General features: G+C 52.1%; 1 protein-coding gene across 14 annotated transcripts in view; it reads right to left on the reverse strand.

The window, feature by feature from the left end:
- Nucleotides 1-17,712, reverse strand: part of SIPA1L3 (signal induced proliferation associated 1 like 3) — a 237,344-nt gene that overhangs the window by 55,810 nt on the left and 163,822 nt on the right. For all 14 annotated transcript variants that reach the window (XR_010939121.1, XR_010939122.1, XM_067719505.1 and 11 more), the window contains 3 exons: nucleotides 15,222-15,798; nucleotides 8,352-8,626; nucleotides 695-946 (listed from right to left, as the gene is read on the reverse strand). Coding sequence is in view for 12 of the 14 variants with exons in the window: in XM_067719505.1 (XP_067575606.1) it covers nucleotides 695-946; nucleotides 8,352-8,626; nucleotides 15,222-15,798 (1,104 nt within the window). In the remaining 2 variants the exon portion in view is untranslated. The remainder of the gene's footprint in view (nucleotides 1-694; nucleotides 947-8,351; nucleotides 8,627-15,221; nucleotides 15,799-17,712) is intronic.

Genomic DNA, 17,712 nt, shown 5'->3' on the forward strand with positions numbered 1-17,712 from the left:
CCCATGGGGACAGAGAGAGGGCTGCTGAGCAAAGGGCAGCAGGAAGCCAGGGCACCCCTTGCCTGCCTTCCCACTGCAGCTGAGCCTGCCCCTCAGCTTCTGTGGCCTGACGGGGCTCTGATGGGGCTGCGAAGACCGTTCCCGCCCACGCCTGGGACAAGACGCTCCTCTGCAAGGTGGATTCCTTCATTACTTGGAAAATTTTCTTTATCTTTTAATATATAATATATTCAAAAGCATTTATCTTTAAGGTATATGCCATCATAATAAAACAAACTCCCTGACGCTACCACCCAACCCAAGAGCTAGGGTGGTGGCAATACCTGCCCACTGGTGGGCTCCTCCCCTTCCCACCTCCCTGCCAGAAGGAATCACTGTCCTAAATTTTGTGCTTATCAGTCCTTTGACCTTTTAAAAAAATATATAGTTTTAATCATATACATTAGGGTGGATTTCCAACCTCAGACCCTGAGCTCCCCAGCCCTGGGCCCTCACACAAGAGGCTCATAAGGCAAGCTTAAGGGAAGGAGGAAGTGGGGGGCATAGAAGCACAAGAAGAAAAGGAGGAAGACTGAGGAGAGGAAGAGACTGGACAGCAGGGGAAGGAGAGAGAAAAGGGCAAAGGGCGGCTGCAGACAGGAGGGAGGTGCGGGCTGGGCTGGTGCCCCGGGTGGGGTGCGGGGGGAGTCCTTACCTCTTGCTGTGCAGGGGCTGGGACTCCCGGAAGGGGACCATGGGGGTCTGCTTCGGGGGCCGGCTCAGGGACTGGGCGTGCCCGGGGGCGGTGGGAGTGGCCCACTTGGAGGCTGGGAGAGAGTTGTGGGACGCGGGCCCGCTCCACTGCCAGGGAGCGTTGCTGCGGTAGGGGGGCCGGCCCCCCGCGACCAGGCTCTCCAGCTCCGTCTTGGGCTCCGAGGTATTCATGTCGTAGGTCTCTGGCCACCCCCTGGGAAGAAAAACTGCGTTACTCAGACAGGCCCCGGCCCACCAGCGCGCACGCCTGCCGAGCATGGCACCAGCACGGGCTGGGCTTTCCCACCCAATCTGAATGGACACGGTCTATTTTAAAGGCCCAGTAGGTACCCTTTAAACTGGTCTGACATGTAGCAGCGTGGAGGCCTCAACCGGGACAGGGCCCAACAATGTGGCTCCAACGCTTCGCGCTCTCTACCTCATCTCCTCTCCCCTCCTCTTCCTCTCTCGTCTCCCTTCCTCTCCCTTCTCCCTGACCCAGGCCTTGGGTCGGCCAGAGTCCTCCATGGGCTGGCTCGGCCCCCCTTGGTGGTTCTCGGGGCCAGGAAGGCGGATGCCCTCGGAATCAGAGGACAGTATCTGCCTTGTTCCGAAGAAGCTCAAAGGCAGCTGGAAGAGGAGCAGGTGACCTACTTTGCAGGGTGGTTAAAAAAAAAAAAAAAAAGCCCCGGAATCCAGAACCTTGAAATAGATGCAGAACGGCCCGTGAATTCCCCCAGACCAGGCCGGCACACACGCACCACAGCGTTCCTGGCTCTAGCTGCGGAGATCCACAGGCTGGGCTGGCATCTCCACCACTGCTGCAGTGCAGCACGGAAGGGGGCTCTGAGCCCGAGGAGGGGGCCGTGCTCACAAAATCCACCTCCCAGCAGCTGTGGGAGCTGAGCTCAGAGGAGCCCTTGGCCTGGAAGTTCTCCTGCCCACACTGAGCCGATCCTCTGTGGTTCTCCTGAGTCCCCTGGAGCCTGGGGAACTTTCAGGGCATCCAGCAAAAGATCTGGCGGACTTGGGGGCTGGGCGCCTATGGGCCCAGGTCATGTCTGCTAAGGAGTCATCAAAAGGTGACCTGAGGATGTGTTCTGGCACCGGGGTCAGACACACAGTGCCGCTCAGTAGCACTAGAGTCGGAGCTGAGCTGACGTTCAGTAGCTCCTTCCAGCAGACGCTCTGGATTAGCACAAGGTACCAGGTGAGGAATGACAACATACAAATGTCTACCAGAACCCACAGATACGCCAGGCCTGAGCAGAGGCGGAGGGGGTACCATCGTGGCCCCAGGCAGTGCACACCTGCTACTCCTGCCTGCTCAGCTTCTACACCCCTTCTCCTGAGAACAGGTCTGTGTGCTCTAGGTGGAGCTGACCCCACTTCTTGGCTCCAGGTACGAGCACATGACCCAGGCCTGCTGGTCAGAAACTCTTCTCTCTCTGGACACAATGACAGGCACAGGATTGTCATGTGCCCCGAGCTGAGTCAATCAGAGACGGTGAGCATCAGCTCTGGAACTACCGGAGGAAAGATCTATTTCCCTGGGCTGCTGAGCTGGGGAGACCTAAGCTGGAGCTGTGAGGAGGGAGAGGTCATCTTTGTCCCCGTGAAGTGGGAGATGGCTTGAGAATGACAGCAACGCACAAAAGGAGACAGGTGATAAAGATTCCTGATGAAGATGTCCCTGCATAAAGCCACACTTAAATCTTGCCCCATCTCTTAGTCTTATCAGGTGCATTAGCTAGTAAAGTCTCTCTTTTGCTTCACCTCTGTTGCTGGTAACCAGAATTCTAATCAGTAGATACACTGAAGAGAGAAGTAAATCGAGGCACAGAGAAGTTAAGTAATCTATCCAAGGTCACACAGCCAGTAAGAGGTGGAAACTGGATTTATCTATGTATCCACGTACTTATCTATGTACCCATGTATGTATGTATGTATCTATTCTTTTTTCTTTTTTTGGCCATGCCACATGGCTTGTGGCATCTTAGTTCCCCAACCAGGGATCGAACCCACACCCTTGGCAGTGAAAGTGCGGAGTCCTAACCACTGGACTGCAAGGGAATTCCCGGAAACTGGATAGTAAGCTGACTTGAAAGCCCACAGCTTTAACCACCATATACACTGGCCCACTGAACAGTGGTTTGGGAACCAGTGAGTAGATTTTTTGGGTCCCTTCTGCCCCAGTTACTGACAGCTTCATCTTTGGTCAAGAGTCCCTGGGCATGACGTCAAAGAGGGAAACAGTCATCTTGAAGGCAGCACAGAGTGATGGAGAGCCAGGGCTCTGAGGCCAGACGGCTGGTTCGGATCCCAGCTCTGCCACTTATGGCCTGTGTGGCCTTGGGTGAGGGATTTTCCTTCTCAGAGCTTCAGTTTCCTAACCTGTAAGATGGCTGCGAGCATTAGCAGAAAGTCTGGCGCGTGCCAAGTGCTTCACAAACAGGAGCTCTTGCTGTTGTCGCCTTCCCCAGCCGATTCTGTGGACTGTCTACCTGCCATTCCCACACGCTCAGAAGTGAAAGTCTCCCTTCTGCCTTCTGAAGTCCAACCACACCCACCTGGGGGCCCTGGAACAAATTCCTTCCCAGTGATCTGAGATCCGTCAGCATCTAAATTACCCCTGAGCGCTCAGTCAAGGAACACAGATTCCTGGGCCCCACCTCGGCTCCTCTGAAGCAGAGTCCTCTTGGAGGTGGGGTCCAGGAAGCTGCGTTTTACCAAGCTGCCACGGATGATGCTGACATGAGGAAAAGTTTACGAAGCCCATTTCACTTATTTTGTTTTTGAACTGTTCTTAGAAATTAAAGTGGTATAAAAGGGCATCCCTGTCCCCGTCTCCGCCCCCCAGTCGCACCCACAGCTGCCAGGTTTTTACATATTCTGACAGAAATAGCCTGTGCACATACGTAAAGATGATTTAAAATAGAAATAAAAAGAATATTACACTTAACTCCAGATCCCATCTTGTTTTTTTTTATTCTTCCCAATTAACGACATTTCTCACCAGAGAGTTCGGCATTTCTGAACTCTCGGCACAAAGAGCCTCACTGCATTTTCTTTATAAACAACCCATGACTGTTCCATCACGTGGATGACCTGGGATCTACTCAGCCAGTCCCCTGCGGCTGGATATTGAGGTTTCTTCTAGTGTTTTGCTTGACCAACCACGCTGCCCTCAGCTACGTGCGGGAGACATCTGAGGGCGGATGCCCCTGGTGTGCAGACCACTTTTCCTCTCTGCCTCCTTGTCCTTGATTCCTGACAGCCTAGTTTCTGGGGGCCATGGGGACTCCTTTCTTATCTCTACTACTCACTGACTTGTGGGGTTTCAATTTCCCTTCTCAGGGAGGAGTTTCTACCCCCTCGCCCTTCAGACATCTAAGTCCAACTGAAGAGGACAAAAGCATCCCAGATCGCCTTCCCCGTCAGGCAGCGAGAGACGGCAAGAGGAGAACATCCCTTCTGAGCCTGTGCAAGTACCCAAGGTCACGACGACACACCTCACTGGGGGCTCTGGAATGTCCTCCTGGCGACCTGGCCCCGCCTGGCAATTGCCCAGCCTGGCGGTGCAGGGCTCACTTGAGAACCCCAGCCTTGCGGCCTGGGGGGTGTGAGGATGATCCCCTGTATTCTGCTCGGCGTCTGAAGAACATGGGGTCCAGACACACGCCATACGGAGCCTGGCTGGAGGCAGGGAGAACCCTCTGCTCATCCTGGTGTGTTTCCCCTCAGAGCTTATTGTGACATTTGAGCCAGGAGGCCAGGGTTGCAGCAAGAGGCTGGAGGGACCCCAGCGCTGGGGTTATCAGCTCTGCAAATGAGGCCAGCCAGACGCCTCTGCACTTGAAGAACAACAAAAACCACGCAAGTCCCAACCCACACCCGCCCCTGTAAACAGGAGATCCTGTTTCGGAGGCCGCCTTGTAAAGGGAGCCGGATGATAGTTTTTCTCCTAAATAGGGCAGGGAGCGGAGCCACCCTCCTGGCCCCATCTCCCCAGAGCTGGAGAAGGGAGCCTGCAGACATTTCCTTTTGCCTCAGCTGGTCCCTGCCTGTTGGTCCAAGGACGCCTTTGTAGCCTCTGGCGCTCCCAAGTTTTGAAGGTAGGGTATTTCGTGTGTGTGTGTGTGTGTGTGTGTGTGTGAGAGAGAGAGATGTGCGTGTGATGTGTGTGTGGTGCGTGTGTGTGTGTGCTTGCCTGTGGGGTTACCTCAGCTTGACTTGTCCCTGCAGAGCTCAGAGCAGGTGTGGCCAGGCCTTGGCTCTGTGCAGGGGTGAAGGAGGCCCCGGAAGAGGGCTGGGAAGAGGGGACGCCTGGGGCCTGACCGGAGTCCCGAGGCTGGTGGGCTGGGGTGTGGGTGGCTAAGCCCTTGGCTGCAGCAGGGTTTAAGCCTGCCCAGAACCAGCCCCCACCAAGGTCAGAGCAAAAAGACTCAAGAAGATGGGGCTGGTGCAGCCGGAACGCACACGCCCACAGCTCGCAATCGCTTTCAGAGGCAGCTGAGGATCTGGACACAGAAGCTGGACTGAGTTTTGCTCACCACTCAGTAGCCGTACAACTCTGCACAAGACACTGGGCCACTCTGGGCGCCAGCCTTCTCACTGGTAAAGCGGGGATCATACCAGTCCTGCGAGGTCATGTATATAAGCACTCAGTGTCACCTCATCTCGTGCCTCTCGTGGCTCACTCAGCTCCAGTCACATGACCCTCTTTCTCGTCCATCAACAAGCCAAGGGCCTCTGTCCTCACCTTTGTGATGGCCACTCCCCGCCCGCAAGGCCCCTCCCCTGGCTCCTTCGCGTCTCCAGGCCTTCCCCAGCCCTTACCCGATGTCGCGTCACACCCTTTATGCTCCTCACACACAGGATCTCACAGCTGGTGTCTTCAGAGTGCCTCCTACAGGCCAAGTCCTGTTCCGTGTGCTCTATAGGCCTTACCTCCCCCGACCTCACAACCACCTCTAGGGAAAGATCTATTCTTGTCCCTATTTTACAAATGAGGAAACAGGCAGAGAGTGGTGAGGCCACTTGCCCAGGGTCACAGTTAATAGGAGGAGGAGCTTGGAGTCAAACGTAGGCAAGCTCCCTGCAGAGCCTGCCTTCCCACTACGCTCAGCTGCCTCCCCCTTTGGCTATATGAACCATCTCACTTGCTTACTTGTTTACTGTTTGTCTCCCCCGATCCATACAGCAGGGCTGTGAGGGCGCAGGCCTTGACTGTCCTCTGTGCAGCTGTGTTTCCGACCCTTGGAATGTAGTGATTCTAGAGAGAATCACTGTCTCCAGACCCCTCTGGAGGTTGTGAGGGTACCAACTCATTATTCTAAGAACTGCACCTATCCTGCCTTCCCTGTACAAATTATACCTCAGAAGAATCATATAGTTGCTGAAGGATAGTTCTTCTTTTTTTTTGGCGGTACGCGGGCCTCTCACTGTTGTGGCCTCTCCCGTTGCGGAGCACAGGCTCCGGACACACAGGCTCAGCGGCCACGGCTCACGGGCCCAGCCGCTCCGCGGCATGTGGGATCCTTCTGGACCGGGGCACGAACCCGTGTCCCCTGCATCGGCAGGCGGACTCTCAACCACTGCGCCACCAGGGAAGCCCAAGGATAGTTGTTTTTAGAAGAATTCCAGGGACGTCCCTGGCAGTCCAGTGGTTAAGACTCTGGGCTTCCAACGCAGGGGGCACAGGTTCGATCCCTGGTCGGGGAACTAAGATCCCGCATATCGCGGGATGGCCAAAAAATAAAATAAAAATTAAAAAAAAAAAAAAAAGGGAAGAATTCCAGCCAATAAATAACACAGGAATGACAGAAATGAGGACATCACTTCAATGTGACCTGTAATGACATAGGGGATCCAGGCAATGATCACGAATGGCTGCTGAGAGCTGAAGGGAAACGTATGGTCAAGGGTCAGGTTGCCACCATCTGAACCCTCTGAGCGCCCTTGGTATCACTCACACAGGGACAACCAGACATTTGATGCCTCCTAATGTATGCACACCTGGGAAGTGCCGTTACCAAAAGAAATTCAACCAGAATCTGATCGAGCTTCTATGCTGAACTTCAGTTTATAGGAAATATACATGCTAGAAAAACAGGTTAAAGGACACCAGAGGGGTGGTGTCCAAGCAGCTAAAGCCAGGACGTGGGAAACTCTAAAGGACAAGTGACCTGGTTTCCTCCCAAAGTAAGCTGTAAGAAAAAAGTAAGAGGGAGGGGAAACTTATAGATTAGAAAAGCCTGAAGAGGCACATCAACCAAATGCCACAGGAGGAGCCTGAGTAACAAAACAACTGTTTTTAAAAAAATCTCTCTCTGATACAAAAGAAGTGAAAGATAGACTGGGCACTTGATGCTGACTTTCTGCTACATTTTTTAAGTGTAATAATAATTTTTTAAAGGTCCTGACTGGGTAGAGATACATTCCAAGGAGTTGGGATTGCTTCAAATAATCCAAGGTGGGGAGGTATGGAATTAAAAAAAAAACAAAAACTGGGACTTCCCCGGTGGCACAGTGGATACAACTCCATGCTCCCAATGCAGGGGGCCCAGGTTCAATCCCCGGTCAGGGAACTAGATCCCACATGCATGCTGTAACTAAGAGTTTGCATGCCACAACTGAGGAGCCGGCAAACCACAACTAAAGAGCCTGCGTGCTGCAACTAAGGAGCCGATGAGCCGCAACTAAGGAGCCCGCCTGCTGCACCTAACACCCAGAGCAACCAAATAAATAAATATTTAAAAAGCAAACAAAAAACAAAACAAGAACTGGCCACATGTTGATAAATGTTGAAAAAAGGGGCTCAGCATACTTTTCATATGTTTGAAATGTTCCATTAAAACAAAAGAAAACAAAACGAAAAGAAACAACACTGCACTGGCTTCCTAGTGAACAAAACCCAAGCTCATCACCATGTCCAGAAAGGGTCCCCCAGTCTGTCCGTCTCTCCCATCTCGCAGCCTTGCTCTCTGTGCTCCAGCCACACCGGCCTCCTTGTGCTGCAGGAATACACCACACACACTGACACTTTGGAGACCCTGTCCTGGCTTGTTCCTGTCTCGGACCCGCTAGCCCGGAAAACTACATGGTGGCCTCCACCCGGGAGCCTTCCCTGACTACCCCGTAAGCCACTCTCCTGCCACGCTGCAAACCCTTCAACGACCCCACTTTCTCTTCTCAGACCTCATCACTGCCAGGTCCTGTATTATACATCTATTTGATGATTGCCTGTCCTTCCCTCAGGACACAAACTCCAAGGGAACTTTATTTTGTTCATCGCTGTATCCTGAGCACTTCAAATGGAGTGTGCACACAGTAGGGGCTCAACACATGTGCTGAACAAGTGAGTGACGTGCCATGTGCCCTCAGTCAAGGACTCTTGACGCTGTGTGTGACTAAGGAGGTTGCCCGCCTCACAGGGCTGTTGTGGAGGCTGGATGGGACAGCACGCACGTGGAGAGCTTCGACCGCGACTGGCTTGCAGGAGGGGTTCCACAGATATTAGCTCTGACCCCGTCACCACTATCACTTTTCCTACCGAGGGAGGGCTTCAAGTGCCAGCACCTGGGGAGCTGCCGACCTTTCAGGGTGGACAGACTTACCTCCGGGGCGTGCCGTCGTCGAAAGGCGGGATGATGACCACCTTGACGGTGACGGAGGTGCGCAGCAGATCGATCATCTGGTCGTGGGTCAGCGTGACCACGGCCACCTTGCAGATCTCCACCAGGCGGCTGCCCTGCCGGAGGCCGGCCTGCCAGGCAAACCCGTAGTCCTCCACCTCGGCCACGGTCCCGTCGTACTTCACGTGGAAGCCCAGCTGCCCGAGCCCGTTCCGCCGCAGGGTCATGTCCACCGTCTCCCAGCCATTGGTCATCACCTGCAGGCAACACGTGGGGGTCTAGCCTCACAAGCTGCTCGGGGTCAGCTCTTGTGGGAGATTCCTGGTCAGATTCTGCCCTTTGAGGCCAAAGACCCTGCTGACCCCCGTCTACCCTCCCAGGTGATGTCGGGGTACGGGAGCGCAAACACCCACCTAGTCCCAGCCTGGGGTTCCTGACTTGTGGAGAAACGTGGATACCTCACACAGAGGTGGCGGTCATGAGCTGTGATCTCCAAATGCCCTCCCCCCACCCCCCACCCCACCGTTGGTGGTCTCTGGGACTTGTTCTGGCCAATGAAGTGTGGAAAGGAAATGGCATACTGTCTGGGCTGGGGCATTTCACTGCCAATTCAAGACCCTTTGCAGGCCTTTCCCCTCAGCCACAGCCTCTAGGATTATTCCGGAGAGTGGCTGTTTGGTCAGCTAGGGTCCCGAAGTTAGAATAACGTGGAGCACAGGCACCAGCTGAACCTAAGATGGATACGTGGTGGGAGTGACATAAACGTTTGTTATCTGAAGCCACTAATAATGCATCCTGACCAATACGGTGACTGTGACCAGAGTAAAAACCAGAGAGGCGACAGACCAGAGATCCTGCGACCTTTTCTAGGTTGGGGGCTCGGGCCATATTTTTTACTTCATGACATCATTCTTAGAGGTACAAACCCCTTCCCAATCTCCTTCCCAGACCGTCCCCCATCCTGGAGCCGACCAGACCACACAGGGCCATGCCTCCAATTTACTCCCTGCTTCATTTGTATGAGACTTTCGTCATGATTACCATAGATATGAGAAGCCACTGGACAGAACCCCTGGTTCTTCAGCAGGTCCTGAGGGATCCCCTCCTCTTCCTGGGACAAAAAGATTAACTTAACAAGCCGTAGCTGTTAAACAAGTTACATCAGGATTTGTCTGCCCTATCCTAAAACTGCATTAAGGAAAGCGTTCGTGTAATGGTTCACGCTTCCTGTGAGAAGTCATTCCCTGGCTAGAAGGCTACCTGGTGTACCTATTAGAGCAGCACCGGAAGAAAGAATTTTATGTCACAAGCCACGCTATGCATTCACACATTTACGCACGTATCCGTATACACAAAAGTATTCCTTGCAGTGCACAGTGACATTCCCGAGTGTGGGTAGCGAGCAATGAGTTTGGATGGCAAAAGACTTGCCTGAAAATGTAAACACATTTGTTCCTGGTCTGGACAGTGAGAATTTGGGAAGTGAGGAAACGTGTAACACTGGAACAAAGCTCCACGAAACCAAGTCCTTCCCCACTGGGATCCGCTTGGATACGTTTCAATCTTTTCTACGCTATCTTTGAGAATTGTTGGTTGAGACCCAGTAATTGATTTCATAACCCAACTTGTTTACATGACAAAAAAATAAGGAGTTACTGTTCATTTTTTATGTATGATAATGACAAAATAGTTATTTTTACAGAGGCCATATGTTTTAGAGATAAATGTTGAGATGTTTACCGATGAAATGATAGGATGTCTAGGATTTGTTTCAAAATAATCAGGGGAACAGAACGGAGGGAAGGGAAAATCAAGACGGGCCACGGGCTGATAACTATGGAAACTGGTGATGGAGCTACAAATTCACCGTGTGAGTCTCTTTACTTTTCTGTGTGTTTGAAAATTTCCACGATTAATAAGTTTTAAAAAGTTGGTTGGAAAGGAAAGTCTACTGTTCAGTGCCTCAAAGGAGAAAGCTGTGGGTGGCTCCAGCCTAGACCACTACTTCTGCTTTGGGAGTCAAACTTCTTCTTCCCTTTGAAGCCGTCACCCTTGTGTCCGAAGAATCTGGCTGTGGGGGATTCACAGGAGAGTCCTGTGTGTCTGTGCCTGTGCCCGATTAGGCAGCACCAGCCCTGGGAGTCCCGGGCTGTTCTGAGAGCCAGCCCCCCGCAGAGGCCCCGACGGCTCAGGCACTGCTGTGCAGAAGGACCGCTAAGTGCCTTCTACTCTCCATCCTCCCCTTCTTCCTTTGAGTAATGAGACGCCCCTGCCCACCGCAAATCAAGAGTTTTGATGGGTGCATGGCCACCTGGTTAGGGACCACATTTCTCAGCTTCCCTTGCAGCTGGGTGTGGACATGTCTTGGTTTTGGGCAGTGATGGAACAGTGTGTTTAAAAATAAAATTGCTTGTCCTCCACGCTCACACTTTCTCCCTCCCTGCAGACAGGAACGTGGATATGGAGTGACTCCACGTTGACCATGCTGAAAAGTACAATATCGAAGGGAAAGAAGGAGCCACAGGTGGAAGGGACGTGAGTCCCTGAGCTGTCTCTGCCAGCTTTGAGCAGCCTGAGCGCTAACTACAAAAAAAATAAACTTCCCTCTTATTTCAGCCACTGGATTTCTCGGTCTCTCTCTCTCTTTCTTTTAGCAGCTCAGCCTGCAACTACCCAGTATAGCTGCTTTGGGTCATTCTGGATGGGGGAGAGAGCCAGGAGGGGAACTCGGGCTGCTCCGGCTTAGTGTCCTGAAACTTCCGTGCCGTTTGCTTTTGTTTACAATCCGAAGGCAGCCCCACCCAAAGAAGAAAGCCATTCCCGATGTTCACAAGCTTCCAGAAAGGCTCCACGGCACACGGAACACCGTATGAGACCAAACACACAGTGAGTTCAGAGGAACCTCTGCTGTGTCATGCGGCCACCCTGCCCCCTTTAAAGCTAATTTTCTTGGGGACCGATCTTTGTGTGCCAGGCATTGGTTAAGTCCTTTCAATGCCCGATTTCTCTAACATCTCACTTATGACGTACATACAATAATTTGCTTGTTTGACAGCTGGGGAATCTGAGGCATGTCAGTGGCCCAAGGTCATAAAGCAGATCTGACTCCTTAACTCTATCTTTTAGCCCCTGTGCTGCTTCCCCCTTTTTTTTTTTTTTTCTCTTTTATTTATTTTCCCCCTCATTCTTCACCAGGATGATTCCTACTTACTACTCTAGTTTCAGTTTAAGTCATTTCCTCAGGGAAGCCTCGCTCTACCCCGGCCAAGGCTCACAAGCTGGGGTGCTTGGTGGGTAATGGGAGATGCAGGCTGGTGACAACCATGGTCAAATGGTGCACTCACACCCTGTGTCAAGGGGGCACCCAACACCCTGCTTCAGCTGACTCCTGACCAGTATAAACATAGGCCCTGGATAGCCAGATCCCCCAGTTTTTCAAGAGAAGCCAGAAAGCTAGGTTCAGACGCAATCCTCGGAATGTTAAGCATTGGTAACTAATTAAATATGTCTGGGGGCTGCATCCCATCTGTGGGTTTGAGACTGCCCACCATGATAGGCTCCCCTGGCATCCTCAACACTCTGCCTTTTAGCCTCTTGGCACTTGTGATTCCGGTTCAGTGTCTGCCTCGGATGGGAGCCTGGGCCCACCATGGTCACTGCTGAGTCCCAGCACTGCCCGGCCCAGGGCCCGGCACATAATAAAACCTGTCGACTTAACAAACAAAGGATGTCTGAATCCCAGCTGTGCCAGGGGAGGGTGTGGACCCCTCACCCTGGAGGACTTCATAAAGAAAGACTCACCTTGTGAGCCATTTAAGATGGCCCTGTCGCTTCACAGAAGATGGCTTATGTCATCACTTCCTGGCTGCCCGGTTTCTCAGCGGGCTTTGGGGCATTGAGATTGTGAGGGGGGCTGTGGAAATGTGCTCTAAAAGCACTGCACCAACAGTAGGCACGGGGGTGGGCGTGGGACAGAGAGGATATGGGTAAACCACGTAGCCTGGCACAGTGCCTGGCACGGTCACTGCTCAAGAAACGCAAGCTGCCGTCAGGATTTTGGGAGGAAGACCTCTCATGTTTAAGAACCCAGGCCCTTCACTTTCTCTGGGCCCTGGGTAAGTCCCTTTACCTCTCTGGGCCTCAGCTTCCTCATCTGTGAATCGGGGGTGATAGCAGGATCTCCCTCACTGGGCTTTTGGGAATCAGAAATGCAAGGCTGTGCAAGGCTGCAAGCAGACAGTCAGGCCCCCATGCATGGCCACTTCTGCTGTTACTACAGGGTAGCACGCATGCGAGTATTCAGTCCGCGGTCACTGAGTGCCTACTGCACACCAGATGCTGGCCTAGGTGCTGAGGACACAGCGGCAAACAACAAATACGTAAAAATACACGTCAGGTGGTGGTAGGTGCTATCGAGAAAATTAAAGTGGGGAAAGTGGGTGGAATAAGCTCAGGGCCGAGGTGGGGAGGGGAGTTTGCAATTTTGGATAATGAGGCCTCACTGACAGGTGGCATCTGACTAAAGGCATATAGAAGGGGAGGGAGCCATGTGGGGATGAGGGAGAGTGTTCCAGCAGGAGGGCACAGTCAGTGCAAAGGCCCTGAGGCTGGATGCCTGATGAGCACTTGGGAAACAGCAGAGGTCTGTGTGCCTGGAGCAGAGAGAGCAAGGGGAGACAAGACCAGAGAGGCTGACAGAGAGGCCACGCAGGGCCTCAGGGGCCACCGTAAGGAATTGGGCTTTTACCCAGAGTGGGCTGAGGGGTTTGAGCAGAGCAGTGACATGATCGGATCCCTCTGACGACCTTACTGAGAAGAGACCACAGGGAAGCAAGTGTTGATGCAAAGGAGACCAGTGAGGAGGCTACCGGATAGGCCAGGAGGGGCTATGGAAGGGGGAGAAGTAGTGGAGCCTGCCTACTGGAGATGGAGCTGACAGATTGGATGTGGGTGTGAGAGAAAGAGGAGCGAGGCTGATGCTGAGGCCCCTGATCCCACAAATAAGTGACAGGCTTGTCCTCTGCTGACACAGGAGAACCCTGGGAGGCATGGGGACAGGAAACTAGGAGCTTGCTCTTAAATCAGATTTTTTTTTTTTTTTTTTTTGCAGTACATGGGCCCCTCACCGCTGTGGCCTCTCCCGCTGCGGAGGACAGGCTCCGGACGCACAGGCTCAGCAGCCATGGCTCACGGGCCCAGCCGCTCCGCGGCATGTGGGACCTTCCTGGACCGGGGCACGAGCCCGTGTCCCCTGCATCAGCAGGCGGACTCTCAACCACTGCCCCACCAGGGAAGCCTGGAGCTTGCTCTTAGACATGTTAAGTTTCAAGGTCGAGTGGAGATGCCGGGCAAGCAGTTAGTTATCAGCCTCAAGTCTGGGCACAAACAGGTTTTGGAGTCAGAAAAATCTGGATTCAGATCCCTGTCTGCCACCTACTGTATGACCTTCTGTGAGTATCTATACCTCTCTGAACCTTGCATTTCTCATCTGTCAAGTGGGGATAAAAACAGTGCCTACATTCCACAGGGTGGGTGAAGAACTGTGAGGTCATGCACGTAAATGGCTCATTAGCACAGAGTCAGGGTTCAGTCATCTCATTCAACGAACCAACTAATCAGCATTTACTGACCACCTACTATGTGCCAGCTCTGATCTGTGCATATGAGACAAGCAAGTGAGCAAAACAGTTAGAGGTCCTCGTTCACGAACCTCCCATCCTAATGGGAAATCTACACACAAGCTACTGTGGTAGTCTAAGGCGGGGCATGAATTTTGGAGTCAGGGAAGCTGAGAGCAGGGCTTTACCAATCCAACTGAACTCAAAGAGCAAGTGCAAAGGCCTAGAAGGGTGAGGACAGCCAGCTGTCACAGTGGCCTCTGGAGGTCACGGCCTCCCAAGTCAGGCCAGCTTGCCTGGGCCACATAACTCATTCAATCCTTAAAACTTTTACGTGATATAGGATGATTACTGTTCCCATTTTTCAGATGGGGAAACTGAGTCACCCAGTGGTTAAGCAACAGGGTGAGGTTACACAGCTGGTAAGTGGCAGTGCCGGGAGTTGAAGCCAGGCCTTCTGATTCAAGAACCTGTGTTAACTCCCGTGATACACTGCCTTCTCTATTCCACGCATGACATGCCATTCTGCTAAACCCACTGAGAGGCAATCACTGACCACAGCATTCCTTCACACGGGGCTCAGATGTGGCCTTAGTACTTCTTAGCCCAATGCTTCAAACAGCCATTACCAACTAAGTTGTCATGTGACTTGAAACCAATCTGCTACCCTTGGTTTGGCAACAGTCTGAGCCTGAGCTACCGAGAGCTTAGGGTTAAGATGTTTATCCAGACTGTGAGTCTTTGTTTTTTAACAGGAGATGTTAATCCACTCACGTTTATTGTGATTACTGATGTGGAATTATTCCTGTCATATAATTTTCTGTTTGTTTCGTTTCTTTTATTATGCTTTTGTATACTCCCCACCGCAACATCCTGTTTCTGTCCTATATTTTAATGGTCTGGAAACCTTTTATTCTGTTTTAATTCTTCTGGAAAGTATCCTTACATTTTGAACATGAGTTTAAACTTATCTTTCCTATCAACATCTTGAGTGAGTAAATATGCCTTTTGTCCTCCCAAGGTGATGGCACGGAGAGCCTCGGACACCTTCCCCACAAAGAACCCAGGCTGTGGGACCCACTAGACCCCTGGTGTGTAAGTGACAATTCTGATTTGCTTGGGGCCGATGAGTGTCCTGGCCTAACTGACTGGGCTCAGGGAGGCATTTTAGTGGTTCCTAAGGCCTCTGTCAGACCACAGAACTGCAGCACCCTTGAGACGCTCTCTCCCTTACCTTCAGCCTCTGGACAATTTCCCTTATGTCCTCCACAGAACCCTCAGAGGCCTTTAGGAAGATGTGGTCCCCTCGCCCGTAGAAGATTTTGAGCGTCGAGGAGTCTGGGGTCCAGCCGATGACATCCCCGCAGTAGCAGTTGAACACCACCTCCTTGGTGCGTAGATCCAGGAGCACCACAAACTCGTTGGAAATTCCCAAAATGCAGTCGATTTCTACCCCCTGGGCGAAGTCCTCAGCCGCCACCCTCCAGGCGATGGCCCCAGCGCTGTGCTGCTCAGCGCCTGCCCGGGCTTTTGTCTTCTCCTTCTTCTTGGAGGTCAGGGAGATGAGGTTGAACTTGCCGGTGGAGTCGATGGGTGTGTTGGAGACACAGTTTTCAGCCAGGTCCTTGAGGTACTCCTGGCGGGTCCTGGTGGCCATGGTGTGGAACTTGTCGGACTTGTGCGCGGCATTCTCAGCATTAATCACCTTGGCCAGCAAGAAGTCTCTGAAGACATCAGATTTGCGGAATGTGGTTCCACTGGGGATGGGGGGTCCGAAAGGAGGAGCGTCTTTGGATCGGGTCACAGCCATACTGAGGAGGGAGAAATTATTTACATGGTAGAAAGATAGGCACTTGAGAGTTCCTTTAGAGAGACAATACATGACCAGAAGGAGGAGTTTCCTTTCTAAGAACGGAAGTCTACGTCTAACTAGTAAGTTGCCAGCCGACTAGACTGGAAACTGGAGAAAGTCTTAGGGCACGTGCATGCATTTTTACTTCCTATACAGCAGATGTTAGAACATCCACTGATATTCAAAGGATAATTTTCCTAGCATTGTTCAACTTCAGTTAATCTTGTTTTACATACATACAGGCTTGCGGTAAATTATAGTTTGGCAAAAATTCACCCCTTCCTCTCTACCTTTGTGGGCAGGTACATCCCCACCCCACTGAGCCTGAGCCTGGTCACGTGACTTGATTTGGCCAATGGCTTTCGAGCAAAGGCACAAATGTGTGTGCGGGCCAGGCCTACCTCCTATGCACCTGCCCTCACCATGACGTGAACATGCCCCAGGGCCTACTGGTCCAGGAGGATGAGGACACCTGGAGCAAACCTGCAGCCAGGGCCAGCCAGACCTCAGCTGACCTGCAGATGTGTGAGCCAAGAAGAAATGATAATGTTTGTGAGCCACTGAGCTTTGGGGTGGTTGGTTAAGCAGCAGCATTGTAGGAACACCTGAATGACGTGGAACGTTCTGTGATTTACTTCTTTCAGACACTCGTGTCAGACTAACACACTTTATAAATCATCTCTACAAAGGTTGTTCTGAAAATTCATTGTATGGGGAAGTTAGGATGGGGCTCTTCCTACTTCAGTTTTGACTGAGATGCTATTATGATCGAAATCAGATAGCAACTGAGTGAGAAAGTAAAAAGGAAATGATCTAAAACCTGTTCCCCCAAATAACCTTCTCACCCACTACGCAAATTAGAGAGGGAGGATCTCCTTGGGAGGAAAATCCTTGGAGAAAGTGGCCCCATGAATAGGGGCTGTCCCTAGGTGACCCTTATATTTGGGAGGAGACTTGGGTCTGCTCCTGCCTGGGAGATCTAGAAGGTGGGCAGGGAGCCCCCGCAGAGCCCAGAGAGCACGCAGCCCGCTGTGACCAGAGCCCCAGTGACATTTCCCTGTCTCCCGTTTTCTCCTTGTGCTCCAACCCTGGACAGGTCAGAAACTGGCAGCGAGCAGGCCTGGGGAAGGGGAAGTGCAAGGCGGAGAAACAGAGGACAGGGAAGCAGGCTCCCCATCCACCGAGGTTCCCAGGCAGAGGCAATCCTGAGCTGGGAGGCAGGAGATTTGCTGAGAAGTCAAGTTTAGACTTGATGAACCTCGTTTGTGACATTCGAGACCCAGTGGCTGGCTACAAGTTAGACGATTTCTAGTATTAGGCAGAAAGGCTATAGCACCTGCCAGAGTGAACACCCAGGGTGCAGGGGAAGACAACTCTCAAGGAAAGACATTTAAAGGGGCTCCAGAGACACCATGAGTTGTGCTGTTTACATAATGACGATTAAAAAACAGTATGAGGTGCTGAAAACGAGGTTTTCCTTAGAGAGTACTGCATTCAGCTTCTATAAAAATGTCAGCTTGTGAGTACGGTGTGAGAGATTTCATACCATAAGACAATTTTTAAAATAATGAGATTCTTGATTAAAACCTGTTTTGTGAAACCCAATCACAATGAAAGGCTTGTTCAGGTTTCGACTCCCAAGCTCCCACCCAACTTGACAAGAGGACAGGGTGACATTCATGCATTTGTTTGACCAGCGCTTCTGGGACGCGCCCCCTCTTAGGCCCTGGGGATTTAGTGTTCTGGGAAGGCCGCTGTGAGGAAGAGACATTACACTGGGATCTGCAGCTGAGTAGGAGACAGAGGAAGAGCTAAGGGAAGGGCCGTGCAGGCAGTGGGCATGGGAGGAACAAGGCCCGACAGGAAAGAGCAC

This window comes from Pseudorca crassidens, chromosome 20 (assembly GCF_039906515.1).
Source record: "Pseudorca crassidens isolate mPseCra1 chromosome 20, mPseCra1.hap1, whole genome shotgun sequence".
NCBI classification, from domain to species: Eukaryota; Metazoa; Chordata; class Mammalia; order Artiodactyla; family Delphinidae; genus Pseudorca; species Pseudorca crassidens.